Source organism: Terrapene carolina, unplaced genomic scaffold, assembly GCF_002925995.2.
Source record: "Terrapene carolina triunguis isolate 2854851 unplaced genomic scaffold, T_m_triunguis-2.0 Scaffold68, whole genome shotgun sequence".
Lineage (NCBI taxonomy): Eukaryota > Metazoa > Chordata > Testudines > Emydidae > Terrapene > Terrapene triunguis.
This window is the reverse complement of record NW_020664419.1, coordinates 24,335,654-24,357,971: the sequence shown is the minus strand read 5'-3', so window position 1 is coordinate 24,357,971 and position 22,318 is coordinate 24,335,654. Positions and strand designations below refer to the sequence as shown.

At 39.6% G+C, this 22,318-nt stretch overlaps 1 protein-coding gene across 1 annotated transcript; it reads right to left on the bottom strand.

Annotated features, from left to right (window-relative positions):
* Positions 1-3,015: 3,015 nt before the first annotated feature.
* Positions 3,016-21,955, bottom strand: ABCD2 (ATP binding cassette subfamily D member 2). Its single transcript, XM_024216062.3, has 7 exons — positions 21,005-21,955; positions 19,366-19,546; positions 13,691-13,812; positions 9,830-9,998; positions 5,625-5,719; positions 3,719-3,864; positions 3,016-3,028 (listed from the first exon to the last, which is right to left on the bottom strand). The coding sequence occupies exons 1-7, from the start codon at positions 21,938-21,940 to the stop codon at positions 3,016-3,018; spliced, it is 1,662 nt and encodes a 553-aa protein (XP_024071830.3). The 5' UTR covers positions 21,941-21,955.
* Positions 21,956-22,318: the final 363 nt, after the last annotated feature.

The window sequence follows — 22,318 nt, the reverse complement described above, 5'->3', positions numbered from 1 at the left end:
TTAAAACACTATATACAATTCATATAGGAATACAAATACATACTACAAAAAAGGAAGGTTCAACAGCCTTAAAATAACCCCAGCAAAGACTATTAAATTATTCCACCCTTAGCTATAGTCCCCTGAATATTTGCCTAGTATCCCACCTAGGAAGTAACACCATTCTACTAGCCATGTTCATTCCAGGGCTCCCAGAAGAGTAAAGTCAATCCTGTCAGGTTCATATGGACGCTGCTTTGAGATCTTGAAAAGATTTGATCATAAATGTGGTAAAATAACTTGAGTGAGAGGAGAGGGGGAATTTTCATCCACCAATCTTCAAAAGTTTCAATCCCACAGTCCTTTTTACAAATACAAGCTACTTGCTGGCTGAGGGCCAAGCTTCTCAGTTTTAAGGAATTTATATCCCAGAGAGCTGGACTTTCCCTTTCCTCAAAAAGAGGACTTTAAATCCTTCAACCCAGTAAGACAGAGAAGCTTTCTATTCAGATTTTAGAAGGGTCCTAAACTCCATCTCTCACTTTCATCCCATTCTGAAGCAGAAGACCATAATGGGGCCACCTGAACTAAGATGGAACTTAGTCAACTGAGAGCTCTGAAATGGACCTGCTAGCCAGGAAAGACAACAGTCTCATTGATGTGAAAATTCCCTCCTTCTGGGGCAAGGCACACTCCAGCACACTCCCATAAGGATACTAAGGGCAGCCTTACTTTGGCATATCCTAACTTTTGAGTGCTTGACATTATTATTGTATATAGACTATAATTTGAGCTACTTGTGTGTTAAGCTTGAGAATCTATTTTGTAGTTAGACTATTTTTCATAAACAACCCATTCTTCTATAATTACTACTACAGTCAACCTGGTCCTGGTTCTCATGATTTTTGAAGATGGGAGAACAGGCAACAGTGCCTAAAGACCCCCTTTTGTCCTACAACTACTCATACGCTGAAGGAACAGTCTTATTTTGCAACAGTCATGGACTCTATTGCCCTTGTTTTTACTGAACTCGGTTTGTTATAGAGTTTTGTTATGTTTTGTGACCAGGCTCTTTCATCAGTTCATTTATTTGTAACTATATAGAAAAAGATAATTGTAGAGTCGCCAGCACATTAAAACTCTGTGCTTTATGCCTAATGCCAACATACCTAGTGAAGCACATTAGACTATGCAGTATCTTTCTATATTACATTACATTTTTTGCTTAGACTTAACCATCATAAAATGTTTATGCAAGGATATCTCAAAAGTAGAGATTTTTGATATGCTGCTTGGAGATTATAAATGAGGAAGGGCGAGAAGAGCTAGTAGTAAGATGATGATGAGACATATAAGCCCCTTTTTGTCATATTCTAATTCTAGCAAAAGCTTATTTATATGTTTATATGGCAGAGTTCAAAAAGCTCCTAGCAAAGAAATCTATCACTTTGGAAGTAGTGACAGATGTTAACAGTGCAGAGGCAAAGGCATGAACACTAAAAAAAAAAGACCTCTTTAAAAGCAAGGAACATACTAATGTTCACCTTTCACCTCCGTGTCACAGTTACAATCAAGTGCTATGCAAGTAGTGACTGAAAGTGATAGTATCTGATGGCTACTCTGAAATGAACTGATGGTTTCAACTTACTTCCAAGAGGACATTTATGCACATCACAAAACCATAACCCCCACTGGTACCTCTGTTTGCTATCTCAACAAGGAGGGCAAGAATTCAATGGCTAAGGAGAGTGAATTACTCTCTCCCCTTTAGAGGTGACCCCGTCAGGTCACAGCTAAGGATCACTTGCAGAGCAGTTTGGGGGAAGCCTTCTCCAAAGACAGAAAAAGAGACATTGAATTCAGAAGTGGCTCCTCCAAGTGGAGTTCAGCCTCACTAGTGTCTAAATCTCTAGCAGTCAGAGGGAAGTTTAAGATGTAACCCTTCCTGACCCTTCTAAATGTTTCAGGTGGAGCCAGGAAGGAAATGGGGAGGGTGGCTTTTTCTTTAAAACTTGTTTTCCCATTGCCTAAAAAAGTCCCTTACAGTTCCAAGTGCCACTTCCGTCATCACTTCAGATCTCTGGTTCAAGGGGAGCTGGAGGATTGTAATCACAGGACCTTTGTTACCAACCAGGAAGACTGCTAGCAGCCTTGGACAATGGGTGCTTCTTTTCCAAAATGGCCTATTTTCTTATTGCAGCTCTGCCTGGCTCCTAACAGAACTGCATTCACACTGGAGGATAATTATCCTTTGCTATTTCTGTTAAATAAGCTGATTCTCGAGTTGGCTTTTAAAATCTTAAATAGAACATAAGACTTGCCATGCTTATTCAGAGCAATGGCTTACCTAGTCTAATACTGTGTTTCCCACAGTGGCCAGAACCAGATGCTCTGGGTAAAGACGCAAGAAACCCCTGAAGCGAGCAATTATAAAATAAACTCCCCATAAGGAAAAATTTTCCTAGCCACCTCAGTAACAGATTGAGTAACATGCTGTGAAGCATGACAGTTTATATCCCTTCCAAACTTCTTTTTTTTTTAATCCTTGCTATTGTAACTGTGGGTGCTCATTATCCATTTTTTTTAATCCTGCTAAACTCTTGGTCCTTAATAATATCTTGTGGCAGGGAGTCCCACAGGCTAATGTTGTCATGTAAAAAGTATCCTTTTATCAATTTTAAATTTGCTGCCTTTCAGTTTCACTGAATGTCTTCTGTTACCCTTTCTCATAACAAGAACAAGAAGTGCCTGGTTTACCTTCTTTATACTGCTCATCATTTAAACCTTTCTTTCCAGGTGAGAGTGTACCATTGATTTCTATAGTGATGTAACAGCTCCCCAGAAGTTCTGAGAAGTTCCTCTTGGGATTGTTCAACTCTTCACTGCCTTCTACTCAGTACTGAGCTTTAATGACACTATCTAGTTGCAATATACTCCTTTGCGTTATTTACACGCAGGCTTTTTTGTTGTTTTGAAGGCTCTGTTTGTCTGCAGAGAAAAATCTATCCATCACTTAACAGCTTCCATTCTACTTTATCACTGGTATTTTCTAAGCAGAAACACATTGTGAACATTTACTTTTACCCAAGTGAAGAGGGTGAACTACAAAAGGCAAGCAAAGATTTTCAATGCTTGATTTAGCTTTTGCAAAAACATCCAAGTTAGAACTCTAAAGAGAAATATTGGAATATATTGGATTGGATTGTGTTCTGGGAGGCCTATAGATTACAAAGGAAACATTCAAAACATCATACTTTCGTTGGCAAAAGGAACACAGATTTAAAAGCGAAAATGTAAAAGTAATGCTGGATTTGGTTTTGGTTTAGTATTGCAAAATTTAGGGGTTTTAAATTGTAATTCAAGTTTGGGGAAAAACAATGTTCCCCACTTGTGATACTTTATTTCACATTTATTTTAAAAACAAGCTCTATTTGGCCTATTTCAAGTTTTGCTTGACAGAAAAGGAAACTATGTTCCAAAGCCTAAACTGTCCCCCTGTGTTCTTCAGTCATCCAGCCCTCTCTGGCTGTATGTGGGCTCATCCCATCACACGTTGGTGACTGGCAATGGGAGCTCTCCCCGTACAACTGAATGTGGCGGCAATTCTTCTATTCTTTCCAGTAATAAGAGGTGAGGGTTACCATCTTCTAACCTTACTTTAGATGCCAGAGGTTTAGAATGTGGACCAAATCTCACAAAACTGGGAAAAAAGTATTTCCAGTGTAGGCAAAGCACGTACCTTTGTGGGATATAGAACATGTGCTGGGGAGGCGGTTTGTAGAGAACACCATCATAGACTGGCCACAGACCACTTAAAATTCTGAAAAGAGAACTCTTTCCACAACCATTGGGGCCAGTGATTAAAAGATGCATTCCTTCCTGTACCTAAAATAGTCATGAAAACGATAAAACAACCACCTTTCAAAATATATCACTTTTACCATGAAGCATATAATGACACAATCTAGCACACCCCACAATGAAACCACCTAAGCATTTAGTTTAAGTAAGTACAAATTGTGAAACTGGCTACAACTCTTATTCAGTCTCTGCTTGAAAAACTGCATTTGCATAGAATATGTGGATTCAAAGAGCAAAAGCAAAGGAACCAGAAGAAATCATGTTTACTAGCTCCAAAGATACAATTTAGATGTTTTTTTTTCTAATTTAGGAAACAATCCAGATGGGTATGGTATTACTTACAAAAGGCTATTTTGTGGAGGGACATGAGTCATTAGCACTGAAACCTTTTTTAACATTTGGGCACTTTGTGTCTTGGGTAAAATCTGACTGCAGTTCATTTTAACATGTAGCAAAATTAGACCCTAGTCACATAGAGCTGGGAAAAACATGCCCACATACCATATGTCACTATCTATGATGAATCTTGATTTCAGTATTCCTTGTTCTGCATCTACAGATCATATTTAGAGCCAAATATTCCCCTCAAGTACTTGCATGCACTGACTTCAATTTGAGGAGACTGTAAGGAGTTAAGGACACTCACTACCTTACAAACGTTAACATTTCTATAACTACACTAAATTCCATCACAATCTCATTAAACAGCATATAGTATTTTTTGTATGGGTGAATTAGACACAAAGGGGTGAACCTCAAAATTCCATTTCTGCTCATATAGTGTCATTTTTATGCATTTCTTATATACATACACATACATACATGTATATATATATATACACACACACACACACCTTTGTTTATTCACCCTATACACCCCTATACTTCCCCCCACCCACCCACCCAATAGCACTGTTTGTGAATTCTCTCTATAAATATACTAGGTAAAGTGTACAAACATACAGGTATCTCTGCCTGAATATCAGTCCATCATTTTATAGTGCTAAACGAAATACATTTAAAGTAGCTGGGAGTTTTGCCAAATTAAAGGCCCTATTCTGCCAGATGCTGACTATTTCTTTAAAGGGGCTCCCTCTCTCTGTCTCTCGCACACACCCAGAATACAAATACAGAGGTAACATGAGCAATTAGATGCATAAATGAGGTAGTGGACGTTCTCATGCAACTTTCCAATGCTTTCACCTATTTCTATATAATTACTGCACTAACATTCAATATTGTGACATATTTTGGAATCATTCAATAAATGAAATGCATTAACAATGTGATGCCAATAGGAATTGATTGCTATTTGCAATAAATCATTGAAAACAATGTGAGTTTTTACTGAGCAAAGATTGTAGGATTGGGCCTGTCAGCTGTTAGTTACTATTGATCCTTGGAGTGGTCAAGTGAAGTTCCACAGACTCACTGTTTGCTCTAATGTTGTGGACTTGGAAGATTTTTAAAGCATCCTAAAGGTGTTAAGCACCTCAGTCCCATAGAAATTCAATGGGAGTTGGATGCAGAACTCCCTTAAGCAATTTTGAAAATGCAGCTGTAGTTTTTAATCTGACAATGACACAAGTCAAACCATTCCTTCTCCTCTCTCTCCATTTTCTTTGAGCAGGATACACTGTACATATCTGCCTCTAGTGAGCCACTATGCCTACCTTTCTTGACTTCCCCTCTTCTCCAAGTATTTAACATAGGGTACATGAACTCTGTGTTGTTTTGTGTTAATGTGATGGCAACAATCAGAAGATTCTTGCATATCATCTTACTTTGAAGTTTAGTCTGGAAACCACCACATCTCCATTTGGGGTAATAATAGGAACATTTTCACAAACAATTCCATGATCAACATCAATAACTTTTCCTACAAATTAAAAAAAAAGTTAGTGAAACATTCAGGGGGTCAGTGATATCTATTAGTCCAAGAACAGGGCTGAGAGCCACGAATTTCTGGAGTTTGTATGTCCCTTCATGCTTCAATCACCATTCTAGAGGACATGCGTCCATACTGATGACGGATTCTGCTTGATAACGATCCAAAGCAGTGCGGACTGACGCATGTTCATTTTCATCATCTGAGTCAGAGGCCACCTGCAGAAGGTTGATTTTCTTTTTTGGTGGTTCGGGTTCTGTAGTTTCCACGTCAGAGTGTTGCTCTTTTAAGGTTTCTGAAAGCATGTTCCACAGCTCGTCCATCTCAGATTTTGGAAGACACTTCAGATTCTTAAACTTTGGGTGGAGAGCTGTAGCTGTCTTTAGAAATCTCACATTGATACCTTCTTTGCATTTTGTCAAATCTGCAGTGAAAGTGTTCTTAAAATGAACAACATGTGCTGGGTCATAATCCGAGACTTCTATACCAGGAAATATATGGCAGAATGTGGGTAAAACAGAGCAGGGGGCATACAATTCTCCCCTAAGGAGTTCAGTCATCAATTTAATTAACGCATTTTTTTTAAACGAGCATCATCAGCATGGAAGCATGTCCTCTGGAATGGTGGTAGAAGCATGAAGGGGCATGCGAATGTTTAGCGTATCTGGCATGTAAATATCTTGCAATGCCAGCTACAAAAGTGCCATGTGAATGCCTGTTCTCACTTTCAGGTAACATTGTAAATAAAAAGTGGGCAGCATTAGCTCCTGTAAATGTAAACAAACTTGTTTCTCTTAGTGACTGGCTGAACAGGAAGTAGGACTGAGTGGACTTGTAGGCTCTAAAGTTTTACATTGTTTTGTTTTTAAAATATTTGTAATAAAAATAATAATATAAAGTGAGCACCATACACTTTGTATTCCATGTTGTAATTGAAATCAATATATTTGAAAATGTAGAAAAACATCAAAAATATTTAATAAATTTCAATTGGTATTCTATTGTTTAAGAGTGCAATTAAAACTGTGCTTAATCACGATTAAGTTTTTGAGTTAATCGCATGAGTTAACTGTGATTAATTGACAGCCCTACATATTTTGTCAAGTCTTAAACTAATCCAAATAAAGAAACAATTAAATACAGGATTGTTACACATGGATCTGGTAGCACTGCCTATAATTAAGGTTGCCTTACACTTTCCATTATAAGACCCTGTTTTCAGTTGCTTATAACTTTACCAATCTGTAACTATTTGGGCTGAAATTTTCCATGTTGGGCATTTTCCTCAGGCTGAATTTTGCAAAGTTTCAGCTAAAATATTTTGGTGGCTTCTGGGAATGAAATTAGGGTTGTTCTTCCCATCTTAAAATAGTTCTTACAACCACTTAGTTGAGAAGCTCTGTTGCTTCCAAGCTCTGGAGCAGGAACTTGAAATTTGGCAGACAGGTCACCCTGATGTCAGGGATGTGCCTTATGCCATCTCCATGAAAATTCATCCAAATTTGGCCAAGTTATAAGCCTCTGAAAAAAGTTTGAACATAAAGGCTTGTTAGAGTTTGGCAGCTACATTCTCTGAATAGTCCATCTGTTGCCTGCCTCATTTGTCGGAGAAGCTGGAAAATGTGTAGTGAAGGAGGCAGGAGACCATCAGAAGAGAATATATAAGTCTTATGGTTAGAGAATTAAAATGCTATCCTGGAGAACTAGATTCTACTTGATTGTCTCTGCCATGTGATGCTGGACAAGCCACTTGAACCAAAATCACCACCATTGGCCACTAACTGTGCGTTCCTTATTTTCTAGGTGCCTGACGTCAAACAGCTCGGACCAGATTTTCAGGAGTGCTCATGACTGCAACAGAAGTCAAAGCTGCATTTTGGACATATAAGGTGTTATAAAAATACTAAATAATCTGAAACCCCTAGGCGTCTCAAGTTGGGCACCTATGACATATTTGTCCTTAATTTCTCTATGCCTCAGTTCCCCAGCTAGAATACAGGGATAATAATACCCTCAAACAGATGTTGTGAAGATCAATTCATTAACATTTGTAAAATATTCAGATATCATGGTGAGAGTTGCATAGGTAACATTAATTCTGGGATTTCCTAATATTTGAGTGCTTGACTTTGCGACCTTAAGGCTCTCTTAATGTAAGGGGGTTGGAGGTTGTTTGTTTTGTTTTTTAATGTAATGAGGCATATAAATTGATAGCACAGCTACAAAAATTAAGTGATGATCCTTTTTTATAATTCTGAATGATAAGATAAGGAAAGACTAAGTAAAGTAATATATTATTGTTATTTGACTAAAGTATTTAAAAGGTTGTATGCAGTGTAGTTGTAGCCATGTTAGTCCCAGGATATTAGAAAGATAAGGTTGGTGAGGTAATATCTTTTATTGGACCAACTTCTGTTGGTGAGAGAGACAAGCTGAAAAGCAGCTCTGTCTGGCTCGAAAGCTTGTCTCTGACCAGCACAAATTGGTCCAGTAAAAGATATTACTTCACCCGCCTTGTCTGTTTAAAAGGTTGTCATTCTTTCTTAGCCTAGATCAGTAAAGTTATGGGCTGTAGTAAATACAGAGGATAATATAACATTATTTGGTGGCACAAGTTGATACTGACGATTTAAGAGGAAATAAGTGGTGTGGGGCAATGTAATAAACTTGCCTTAAAATACATGGATTTTTCTTTTAACAATATGCACACTTACATGTATGCACACATGAGTGTACACACATGTGCACAGATACCCACCCACGCACCCCTCCACTGTTATAAATTCCTATGCAGGGATTTCTGAAATTATCAAGGCTGAAAGAAAGGAAGAAAAATGTTATTACAGTGGAACTTCTGATGGGAGAGCCTCAGAAAATATGTTGCCTCTGCAACTGTAGTGGAATAAAGTCTTGGTATGGACTGAAGAATGGGATGCTATACCACATGGAAACATCAGCAGAGTTCTCATATTTGAACTGCATTCAGTCTTTAAAATAACTAGGCAGTCATGCTAAAGAACAATTGCCTGTGGGCCAAGGACATTAATTTACCACTATTTGGTCTAAAAAACCCTTTTCTCTACTACATTACAAAATGTAGCTATTACAAAATGTTGTTTATTTTATTGGTAATCACACATTGTCATGTCCTACAAGGTCAAGAAATCAGTTAATGCTTACTGTTAATGTTTGTGCCGCCTCAGGGTGTTTATTATGACCCTGTTGAGAAATCTGTGCTGAAGGGCAATAATGTTGTAAGAGAAGGAAGAAAATATTTCACACACAGCAGTTTAACTCCTTCGCCTCTGAATAGCTACTTTTTTCCTGTGGGGGTGGGGAAGGGATTTGGTTTGTCATCAGCAGCTGGGAAGCAGGAAATGGAAGGAGTCCAATGTGGGTAATCAGGAGAAGTAAATGGCAAAAGGCCATATGAGGGGATTGGGAAAGAAATTGGATGGGGGTGAGGGGTAGAGACAGAAGGTGAGTAATGGGGCACAGTGAGAATTCAGTCAGAGGGCACATACACAGACCTTAGAAGGAGGAGAAAGAGGGGAAATGACAGAACGTAGAGAGTAGGAGGAGCAAGGGGAAAGGCAGGCAGGAGGGTTGGAGCTGATCAGAAAAATTTTCAGTGGAAAATTGCGTCTTTTTGTTGAAAATATGAAAACTGAACACATTTTGATTTTCAGTGCCTGACGTTTTTTAGGCCAAATCCTACTAAAAACATCAAAATTTTTCTCTTTTCAGATGAAAAATTTCAGGTTTCAGTTTTCTAATTAAAACTAAAAAAATGTAAAGGAAAGCAGATTCTTTCTGGGCGAAAAAATGTCAAAAAACCAATTTTCTGTGGAGGTTTTGATGGAGAATTTCCAGCCAGCCCTTGTGAGAGTACATTGGGAAGGAATCTCAGGGTTGTCTGCTGGGAGGCATAGAAAACTGCAAAGAAGTAGGTTAGGAATATGTAATGGGAGGAGAGTTGATCTGTGGCAACTTTGAAATAGCAGCAAGGGTTGTGTAAAGAAAGACTTTGTTTATACCAGTAAAGTTGCATAGTAGGCTGAAGAGTTTATAGAGAAAAGTATCAAAATATGAATTACCCACCCTTGATTTCCAAGGGGCCATCAATGTGTAATTCTGTTTTATCTTCATTCTTGCTGTTGGTTTCAATCTCTTGAACAACAGCAGTTCTTTTGTAAATGCCCCTCTTCACTTCATCAAAGACTGAAAACATGTTGTACACTCGAGCTGTATAGCCTGCTAACTCGGTGACCTGAGAAACAACAAATGATCTGTTTAAATTACATAAACTGGAAACTGGAAATTAAATACTTTGTCCAGTCATTTATGGATAGCATTCCCAATCGTTTTGACTCAGTACTACTTAGATTTCATTCTGGATTAAGAATAAAAGGAAATTTTTCCTCACCAATTAATTTTATTTCTTTGAGATCTTCTCTGACAGTCCCCCCAGATGCACACGTACAGTTCCTATCTGCCAGCAGATGGCGACATTACGTTGAAGGACAGATCCTAAGCTGACGTAAATTGGTATAACTCCAATAAAGGCCTTGAGAATTTTTAGTGATGTCATCACCAGCAAATAAGGGGGCTGCTAGCTCCCATCTGTCAGCTGAATCTCCTAAAGCAGTTCCTATAATAGCAATTTATTGTGCAAAATACACCACACACAATTTTTAGACCTTGGATCCCTAGCATAAAACTTGATGTTTGAAAAAGTCCGGGAAATTTGCAGAAGACAGTGCTAAGCTTGAAGGGAGGAAGCCTGGACTGGCATAGAAGATATCAAAGAAAGAAAATTTAACACATAAGGAAAATTTTCCTCTCTTTGATTTTCTGTGCCAAGCCAGATGTTTGGCTACCTCCAAAAGCAATGCTGTGCCATACAGTAGGCACTGATTATACCTCATGAAAGCTGCCTTCAGCACTCTCACCAAATGATGAATCAGCTCATGCCTGAACATTACATTTGCTGAACACTACAGATTAAACAGTGAAGGACATATACCCCAGGTGGCTGCCTTCCCTATCTCCTGTAGTTCTGTATACACCTTCCAGGACACAATGCATTTAACTTTCTAATGCCACACACTCTGAATGCTTCTGGGACTTCCTTGCTGGCACTGAAGCAACTTTCCCTGACTAGAGACTTCATTCTCTTGGAAGGAATGGATTTGGATGCTGCTCACTTTGTTTTTCTTTCTTCTGTGGCTCTCATGCTGTTGTTGTGAGGCTCTGAACTGCTGAGCCTTTTTGCGAGATTCCTAACACCCATCATGGGTCAATGTGGAGAAAAGCATGCCAGTGTACCATTCTATTTAATTGCGAGGGCATCTGTGGTGCTAGAATTCATATCTTTAGTCCTGCTGAATTACTTCTCTGCTGTTCTGTTGGACTCTGTGGCAATCTAGTCTGTTTAGATCTTCTATTCTGACAAATTCTCTCAAAAAACTCACTCCTCTTTTCCACTCTTCCTAGCATATTTAGGATCTGTTTGGCTAGTCTGCACTGTTGCATACTCTGACTATGGGAATAACAAATAGGATGGCTAAGAGGAGCATGGGGGGCTGCTTTCAATACCTGGTTTTCCTTGGCCATCTCTTTGCTCTGGGTCAGTTTATTTGAGTGAGAGATGGTGGCTGTTCAGTGTACCCACACCAAAACATTTTTCAGCCTGTGGTGAAAGTGCAGAGGAACGAGTCCAACTGTTCTCCTCCGGATATGACAGACAGACTCGTACATTTGTCAGCGAAAACTACTACAGGGTCATGGTGTACCCCAGGTACTCCCCTCTCTATACACTGGTATCTGGAGTCAGGATTCCTGGATAGGCTGAGGCCCCAGAGCAACTGAGACTCAAATGAGAGAGGAATCTAAAACTGCAAGGAAGGCTCTCCAGCAGACCCTGGCAAAGGTCTCCTTTGTTCAGGCCTTTCTCCACAGCCATTGAAGATACTGATCCTCAGCCTGCTGGAGACAGAAACAAATGAGCTCTAGGACCTGGCAAGCCCCTTTTCTTGCAGGTGATGACCTCACCAAAAAGTCTCAATGTACTGTCTCCATCTGCTGGCAGAGAGGAATTACACCCAAGCATCTGCAGTAGTATAGAAGACTCCTCATTGCTGGAGTACTTCCCTGCCGTAGGAAAAGACTGCCGTAGGGGGAAAGGCTCTGACAGAGGGGAGCTGCTAGAACCTTTCCCAGCTGCCTCCCCCACTGCTGGAGCCTTTCACTGACACATGTAGCAACACACCACAGTGTGAATGCAGGGTGCTTTTCAATGTAGCATGTAGCACACGTACCTTACACGCCACCGAAAGTGGTGTGTCGTTTAGACATAGCCTTAAAAAACAAATACATTAGCTAGTTGTAGTAAAGCATTTAGAGATAGCCAGATCCAAACCTGGTGTTAGAAGACGTCTCTGGTGTAAGGAAGTGTAACTCTAGACAAGTCCCATAATTGTACAAAATTCAAGAACAGCTATTTGTTATGAATTATAAGGTCCTGCTCTCAGTCATGGTTTTATAAGAGTATAGGAGTTTATAAGGAGAACTTTACAAAACCCATGGTAATTATCAAATGTTTCAACTCCATGAGTAAGCCTAGACTGTCCTGCATTGGCAGGTTTTTGTCTCTAACACTTGTGAAAAGAGTTGTACTGACAGTATTTAAGACTGAAGATCTCCTGCTACCAGTAGAGCAAGTACAACGTGGACAGCAGCAGGACAGACCTTTCCACATTGTCTCACCAGTGTGCCCTCCATACTGACCTGCAATGACCACTTCTAAATATGACAGTGTAGTTCAGTCTCCAAGCCTATTCAAGGTCTGATCCAACTCCCACTGGGAGACTTTCCAGTGAATTCAGTGGGAGTTGAATCAAGCCCTCAATCCTTGGCCTTTGCTAAGCCTGCAAACCAGCATTTCAAACAGTGTTCTCTGTTACAGTGATATTTGTGATACTGAATGCTGTACCCTATGAACAAACCTTAGACCATCATCTCAACTCACACGCTGCAAGAAAGGTAACAGGTGGTAACAGTTTCAAAAGCATGAGCCTGTAGACTTACCCATCAAAACACTGAAAATTTGGATTTACAGTGGTGGCCTACAGACAAAAAATAAAATTGCAAAGAGCCAAACATTGCCCATCTTACTAATGAGGTCAGTTCCAGTGACTGCTACAGGGCTGCTCATGTAAGAAAAGGGAGTGGGATTCGTACTTTATTACCATAAAATATTAAAGTTCACGGGAAGCATATTACCATTCGATGGAAATTGCCTAAAAGTAACTTAGAATAAACTATGAAGGTGTGGTATCCCAATACTACTTTGGCAAAATTTTATGTATAAAATTAAGATGGAAGCTCAGCTCCCTGGGTCTTTCACTTCATACTCTCTGAATTAAAGTGTAATTGTGTTACAAGTCAAATCAGTTTGCTGTCTTTCACCTATTATTTAGTGGATATTTTTTCTGCGTCATAAAGCAGCCATGTTTGCAAGGCGCCATGTAAATGTATAGCATTATATAAATGATTTTAACACTGAATGCTAATAGTAACACCTTCACATAATTGGTAACCAGGCAGTCTCTCTACATTGTAGGCCAAGTATTGAAACAGATGAATCAAAAATCACAGTCTATTAGAAGAACTGCTTGAGAAGTCTGCACAGTATCTGGCTCTAGTCTAGAAAATGCTGTCATGGTTTATACTCATGGGCCACAAATTATCCCCACATTAAAATACTATCTGTACTTAAGTTACTGAGAGCTAAATTCTGCAGTCTTCACTCAAGACAAACTCCCATTGATTTAAGGACTGCAGAATCTGCCCCAATATGATTACAAAAGAAAGTTTAAAAAAAAATCTTACATTTGCAAATTCTGTTTTATTTTCATTTATTTCTCTTTTCAGTTGTATACTACAAATGACACCCAATACCTCTTTGTAAGAAGACATAATCCTTTCAATGGCATCTGCTCCAGAGGCCAACAGATTTCGTGAAGTAGTAAAGGCTTCTGTTCGCTCACTAACCATTGCTTGTTTATGGCCATCTTCTAACTCTAAAAGCAAAAAATGTTCTTCTGTTCAAATATTCTTCTGAAAAATATCTCTACAAATTAAATTATGGTTAAAATGTGAGCCATTATTAAAACAGATATTAAGTTAAGAACACTAACTCTATGAAGACAACTTTCTTAAAGGAATCAGAAAGGCAAACAATTGGCATAAAACTTCTAGTAACAAAGAAAAAATGGGAGTATGAGAAATTCTTCTTCTTACACAAATCATCCTTTTTTCTTTTTAACACCCATCAACCTCTTTTTCTTTTTAATATACTATTACTCAGTCTGAGTTTTACCACAACTGTAGTGAATCAAACAGAATTTCAGTTTCATTGTTTTGTTTTTACTAGTACTGCTATTACTCATTTTCAACCTTACTTAATTCTTCATTCCACTTAAAAAGGAACATTCATACTGATGCACATTTGGCAAAATTAGAACATTTTATAAGAATGCAATTAACTGACAGTAAGTTTCTATATTCCTCTTGGTAGTATTAGAGGGATCTGTGTCTGAGTAAGAGTCTTCTTTCTCACAACCCAGTTTCTCTGTCTGTTTGATCCCATAATCCTTTGTTATAACATTGTAGCCTGTTAGCATGAAAATTCTTCTGAATCAAATAAGAGCAAGAAGTGATGTCTGGTGAGAAAATATCCTTAACAACTGACAAAGGCAAAAATGGCAGCCGAAACTAGAGAGGGCATGGGAAAAATAAACACATTTATGTTTCAAGTATAATATCTTCACATGAAGTGTTTGTTTTTCCCAGAGTAAAATTCATTAAGTATTTCATGCCTGGAGTCCAATTCTGCTATTGTGATATCTCTTGCCATCATCACACCCACAGAAACTGCTATACAGCATGGAGCCAACCTGTAATTTCCTCCTCCACAAAATCATCAAGATAATAATGTGGCTGAATTTTTTAAGAATGAATAATGTATAATCCTTAACATTTGCAACTAAGCAAATTAAGATGACAATATATGGTCAACCAAATGTGAAATTTTAGGTTGCAAGAGGGGTTTTGGGAAGATATCCTTAACCAGTCTATAACATTATGCAGACTGGTTAACGGTGCTGCAGATTGGAACTTCTGTCTTTCTCTGAAGTATGGGTACTGCCAGACACTAGGCTAGCCAGACTAGGAGGCTGATCCAGTATGCCAACTCCTACATCAGGAATTATTATTATTATCTTCTATTAGGCTGGCTCAGTGCTTTTAGTCAAGAAAATCTGTGAGCAGTTTCCTACAGGTGTAACGTGATGGTCATTTTATGTGCTGTTCTATGGCAGGTAATGCTAAAGCAACGTAAGCGAAATTTTCTTACGCAGCGAGTGGTTCTCTCACCTCCGTGACAAGGTCAGACTCTGCAGTGTTTGAAAACATAAATCCCGTACCAAATCTTGTTGTACCTGTCTGTATCTTCTTTTTGCTTTTGAAGCTCCTGATACCCAAACGCTAGTTTGTTTTAATTTATCAAACCACCAAAAAAAAAACAACCTGGATAAATACATCCTTGGTATAACTCCACTTACATCAATGAAGATACACAACAGATAAGTGTAAACATTTTGGGCCAAAAATATTATATAGAAAGTTACTGTCATACACATATGACCCCAATTTGGCCTCCCTTTGTCTCAAAATTCAATTTCTGAATTATTTAAGAAAACTGTGGCTGTTCAGATTTTTTAATTTAAGTTATTCCAAGTCAGTAGTGTGTCACCCAGCACACTGGGATATACACATCTGGTACACAATGAGAGTCATGCCTTTCTAAAAAAGGACAGAACCTTCCTCAGTCAGGGTGCGATCCTAAAACCCTCACTTATATAGATAGTCATGTAAGTTGTCACATTTACTCCAATGGGAGGACTCATGTGAATAAGGCTCTGTAGGGAATCCAGTCCTCAGTAGTGATGCCAATTCAGTAGTACAAAACTAAAAAAAAAAAAAAATTATAACTCTTCCTTGGCAGATAACCAAGTTTTACTGATCTAGACAGCATTTTAGATGTCACTGTGGATTTAAAATTGGGTAAATTTGAGGAACTTTAAACTGCTCCAGAACACAATTCTCCATTATTGCATGACTGAAATCAAACCACCAGACCTGCCCAAAATAACTTTTCTTGATCATTTTCTCCAATGTTTTTCACACATAGGCTTTTCCTTCTGTGTTAGAGGAAGTGCCATATTACAACAGACTGGGCCAGTGGTCTCTCTTTAGTCTAGTATCTAGCCTCTGTCAATAGTATAACTTGTTCCCCACTTATAAAACTTCTTAATCCCATTTGTTTTATGGAAAACCCATATTTATTGTGCCTAATGAAATTAAAGTCTCCTTGTCATTAATGTTTAATTTCCAGGGAACTAACTACATTCAGGATATTTTGGTCTACTTGTGTTTTTTGTATGATTCCTTTTGCATACTAGCGTACTATAAAACGACTTACAAAACTCATATACTGTAACAGCAAACGGATATCAGAAAAGGTAGCACTAGCTGTGGTCTGTGTGTATTTTAAATACATACAAATACCTAATTTTTTTTTGGCAACAGTGAAAAGGCTATTGCTGTACTGATGCAATCCCTCCTGTCTGAAGACCATCTATGTGAACAGTTTCAGGTTGATTTCAGGCATGGTCATAAGTTCTAAACACTAGCTATTCGGTTCCAAACACTTCCTGGATTCTAATGGGTTTATTCATCAATGACAGTTCTAGTTCCCATTCCTCAGATTTTAACCAACTTCATTTGCCTTCCACACTTGATCTGATTGGATACAGTACTATTTCGCCAACTAAATCGCCTTCAGCAGTGAGCTGCGCTTGTTGGATTTTTAGCATACCTGGTTTACTTCTTACCACTTGATGGGGTCAATTTGTCACCATTAATAATGCATTTCTGATCTTGTCCCTGTTCTTGTAGAATGCCTCAGGGCTCTGTAATAAGTTCTACACTTTAACATTTTGCATGTTCCTCCTGGCAAATACTCTTCAGTATTACACCTCTCCCCCGATATAACGCGACCCGATATAACACGAATTTGGATATAACGCAGTAAAGCAGTGCTCTGGGGGGGCGGGGCTGTGCACTCCGGCAGATCAAAGCAAATTCGATATAAAAAAAATTAAAAAAAAAAATTAATGGAGATACCCTATCTCCTAGAACTGGAAGGGACCTTGAAAGGTTGAGTCCAGCCCCCTGCCTTCACTAGCAGGACCAAGTACTGATTTTTGCCCCAGATCCCTAAGTGGCCCCCTCAAGAACTGAACTCACAACCCTAGGTTTAGCAGGCCAATGCTCAAACCACTGAGCTATCCCTCCCCCTCACCTATAATGTGGTAAGATTTTTTGGCTCCCGAGGACAGCGTTATATCGGGGTAGAGGTGTATGTGACAGGCCTACCACTGACATGGAGAAGACAGATTTATTTTTCTGACTTCTGCTCCGTCCACATTTTAAACATATTTGTCAGAGGTCCATTCCTGGATGTCAGAGAATGTTACTTACTGTAGAGTTGATATGGGTGAAATACTGCTCCTTTCCTCTATACACCTTTATAGAGGCTCTCTCTCTTTGAAGGACCCTAACCTGTTCATGATTCATGAGGGAAGGGCTAGGGAGGAGACATTTACATTCTGTGGTTAAATAATCTCTTTATCAGTTAAGGGATTTTGCTGAGCTGCATTTATTTCCATTTTAGCAGAAAGTACATTAAATTGGTTAACCTCATTTCTGTTTCCAAAGTACTAAAACACTGTTATCCTTCACTGGTTGTTCTGTATAATATGGACCTGTATAAACTCCTTTGTTTAGAATATGATTGCCAAATTCCTTATCAAATTCAGACAATATGCACAGATTTCACCTGCTCTGAAAACAATCCATTGGTACTTGGTTAAATGTACTGGATTTAAAATTGATCTTTTCATTTACAAAGCATTACAGAATCTTTGCATGGTGAATCTTATTGATTTTTTTAAGACTTCTTATGATTCCAGTCATGTATATGGAGATTTGTTGAGCCAACTTCAAAGTCAGTTTTTCTCTATCCATTTATTTAGCTTAGGTATTGCTAGGATACTTATCATTATAATTTCTAAGCTCTAATATGCAGTATCTAAAAATGTTAAACAGGAATTTTTAAATCATTGTATTCTTTTTTTGTGGATTTCTCTTCTACTGAAGTTAGTATATAATCACAAAGTACAAAGACTTGCACATGTTTCAAGTACATAAAAAGGCTGTTACAAGGAGGAGGGAGAAGAATTGTTCTTCTTAACCTCTGAAGATAGGATAAGAAGCAATGGGCTTAAACTGCAACAAGGTATGTTTAGGTTGGACATTAGGAAAAACTTCCTGTCAGGGTGGTTAAGCACTGGAATAAATTGCCTAGGGAGGCTGTAGAATCTCCATCATTGGAGATTTTTAAGACCAGATTAGACAAATACCTGTCAGGAATGGACTAGATAATACTTCGTCCTGCTATGAGTGCAGGGGACTGGACTAGATGATCTCTTGAGGTCCCTTCCAGTCCTATGATTCTATGTAAACTACAAAATGAACAAGCAAACAATTTGTTTTTGCTTGTTAGTACTTCTTAATCTAACACATTCCCCTTGCCTCCTGCTCTTCCAAGTTGTATTTTTTCCCTGACTTTAAAAAAAAAAAAAACATTTCAGACAAAATTAAAATCAGGGCTTCACTTCGCTCTCATTGCTGGAAGATCTGGACATGATCTTCAGAAGACCTGAATAGTGCTGCCATACAAGCCTATAACCTGAATAGTGCTGTCATAAAAGCCTATAACCTGAGCTTCACTTCTCTTTCTGTACTCTACTTGAGGTGAGAGGAGATGCTGATTCTTACACAGGTCAACACAAAACAGAATAAATAAATATTAATTAATCAATGTTTGTGAAGCATTCTGATACTAAGGTGATGAGCAAACGCCACAGAAAACCCACTAGATAGGTAGGTAGATGGATAGTATTTAGTAATATAGCAGCAGACATTCTGAGAATTGACACACCTTCCCAACCCTGCTTGGGGCATGAGGGCTACAGCTAACATTACAACTTGATGAGACCTCACAGCTTAGGGCCTCCTGTGAAGAGAGGAAAGCGAGCACCTGACATTCTTGATATTGCAAATATAAAAAACAAGATTTTATTTTAAAGTTTGTGAGACCATCTTCATACATCAGAAAGGGCAGTAAACGGTTAAAGTGATATTTATAAACTGCTTAACCACAATTCACCTTGGCATCTTATTTGAAAAACCTATCCTTTGATTCAGAATGTGTTTATCACGCTTAAGTTCAAAGATGCAGTTTCTGTCACTGATATTTCTTCAAATGGTTTGTTTGTAAAGTTTTACACATGCCAGGAGCTGCCCAAGGATGAGGCGTGTATGGTTTGAATATTATAGCACTACAGCTATAAATGGTATTAAAATGAAATGTAGTCTTCTTACATGACTACTCTTCTACACTAATAGTTTTAAAGAAACATTTGAAATTAAATAAAAGTCTTTATTACCGCCATCTGCAAATCCTGTTGCTGTGATGATAGGTACAGCCACCATAATCAAACCACAGCTACTCCAGACATACTTCATCAGGAACTGCTCTATCATGATGTACCATAAACGTTTGGACAATATGAGGTTCATTTGGTCTGCCAAAGCCTTGTAACTTTCCTGTAGTTGTTTCATTTCCACCTATAGTTAAAAAAATGTAAGTATTTACACAGTATAGTAAATATTAATATACATATGAGTACAATACACACACACACGTACATATAATATAATCAAATGACCAGTGTTCGGATTTGAATTCTTCACTATATCTTGCAATCAGTACAGCAAGCTATGTGGTACCTGTTTAGACAAAGGGCCACATTCTCAGTGTAAATCAGCATAGCCCATGGAACTCATTGGGCCGGATTCTGATTTACACCAATGCCCCTTTACCCCACTCTGGCAGTTTTATACCCACTTCACAGTGCCAGAGCAAAATGCAAGCGAGTGATAAAAGCTGTTCCTTACCATCGAAGTAAAACTAGTTCTACATGTTTAATGAAGAGGATTTTAAGAACTATACACCTGTAAGTTGAAACTGCAACTCCATGAACTAGGCAACATTTGGGGACTCAAGCCTACAAAATTCCAATTTATTCCAATGAGAGTTTTGCCTGAGTAAATCTGCAGAATTCATACCCAGAATTGGTATTTCATGTCTTTCAGCAATGTGCCAAGAGGAAGTGATAATGTACATCAAGGAAACGAGTCAAGAATAGTGACAAATCAGTATGACATAATGCAGTCAATTTGAGCCCACACAAAAGTTGGAATAGGAAAAAAAGAATTGAATTACTGTTTAATTTAGCTGCAGTTAATGCAATGCTGCAGACAATTTTTGGTGCTCATTGCTACTATAAAAATAAAATGTTTATGTTGTTTTATTAATACTTTTGACTGAAAGGGTAGTGTGAAATTTTACTATTTTCTTTTTCACATTATGGGAAACTTTTTAAAAAGCCATTTTAAACACATTACAGTCAAAACTCACAATAAAATTTTGAAAATGTCTTCAATATGCTGATTTTTAAATTATCAGTTACTTTTATGTAACTGATAACCTAAATACTGTACTGTATTTCAGCAACTTTAGGACTATAGTGACTACAATTTTTCTTACCTATCTACACAAGACAATGTCAAAGATCGTGTTGCCATCTAAACTACTGCAAAGTTTTCTTCTGAATTACTGTGTGCTACTGATTTTTGCATTTAGAGAAAAAGTATTTCTGTATCATTAAATATTCTTAGTTAATAAAATAGGGGAGAAATAAGAGCCTGGAAAGGTTAAAAGGTAGGGCACCTTTTGGAAATGAGACAGAAGAGGGAAATTAAAATGTATTAGAGAAATGTGATGCTGCTCAGAATACTTTGAGAAAAATAAAATGGGGAATACTCTATACTTCTGTCTCTCTCCATACCATGTGAGAGAGTATGTATCGTAAACAGGTTTAGGAATCAGAGGAATTCATATCCCTCATGGGGGAGAGGGTGAGGGCACATGACCAGCATTATTACAGTAGATCAACATCTAGTAGTACAGCAACAGTTCTGAACCATCTCAGATTTTGGTCCTTGCCTTTATTTCCATTTTACCTTGTGTCCTCTGTAGAAGGCGATCTCTTCCACATTGGCTATAATCCGCGAATGGACGTATCGCAGATAACCCTTTCTATGAGCTTCCTCTGCGACCAGCTTGCCGAATTTGGGCGAGCACGCTTTCAGTACTCTCGCCGTGGCATACACCACCAGGCCTGCCAGCAGCGTAGGTCCGATGGGGCTTGCTCCCCTGGACCTGGCAGTCTGGATAAGACTATAGGATGTCAGCACCACATCCAGGATGGGCTTGGTCAAGTTGGAGTACAGGTGTGCCACCGACTGGGAGAACATCATGATGTCCTCGGTCAGGGATTGGTCGGGGTTCGCCAGCCTCCCATCCATATTGATCACCTTGTAGTAAGTTTGATTGGCAAAGTAGGTCTCATAGGCATGATCCACCAGGCGGGTACGGAAGGCTAGGGCCAGCTTGCACTCCAGGTACCGTATGGCGCTGTTCACAAAAGTGGCAGGGATTGCAATCATGAGCCACTTGATTAATTGGATGGCAAAGCTCCTGGGCTTCTTCTCCACGATGCTCTTGACGATCTTCCCATCCAGCCCGGCCACGTAGATGGAGAGGAAGGTCCGGGAGACCAGAGCCACCGAGTGGAGGCAAAGCCAGCCCGATTCGGCGCTCACCAGCTTCGGGAAGAGGATCTTACGAAGTTCCAGCAGCTGCTTGAAAAATTCCGCATTCACTGCCGGGGAGGCTCTGCCCCGGATCCGGCTGCAATGCAGCGGCTCCTCGTCCCCTCCAGCCCGGCAGGCAGCCTGCAAGCCCTTTTCGCAGGCTGTCTGCTGCAGGCGCTTGCGGAGGATGGGATAGAGGATTTTCAGCCCATATGCCGCAGCCACCAGGCACGCAGCCCTCTTGGCCGCGCTGGATCTGGTCCACTTCCCTCGCCCGGCTGCGGCACGCAGCAGCTGGGTCATGTCGCACAGCCGCAGGGACCGCCGCGGAGCAGGGATGCTCTGGCGCTGGGTCATGCCCAAGAGGAAGACCGCCTAGGAGGGATGTTCATGGAGCCCGGGCATGCCCCATGGCTCCTTCCTCGCCGCCCTTGTCGTGACAGAGGCGGACGGACGCCGGCTTCCACCAGAGGATGGTTCCTTCAATGCACCGAGAGCTGCCGCACGCTGTGATCCGCCGCCGCCAACTCCGCCCCCGCCGGCCGCTCATTGGCTGCGAGGAGCTGGGGACCCCGCTGATCCCTCTGGACCTTCCCCAGCCCCGCGCGGCGCGCTCTGAACGTGCGCCAGGAACGGGGCCGGTCGGTGCTGGCAGCACCCGATTCATGGAGCCGTAAGGCT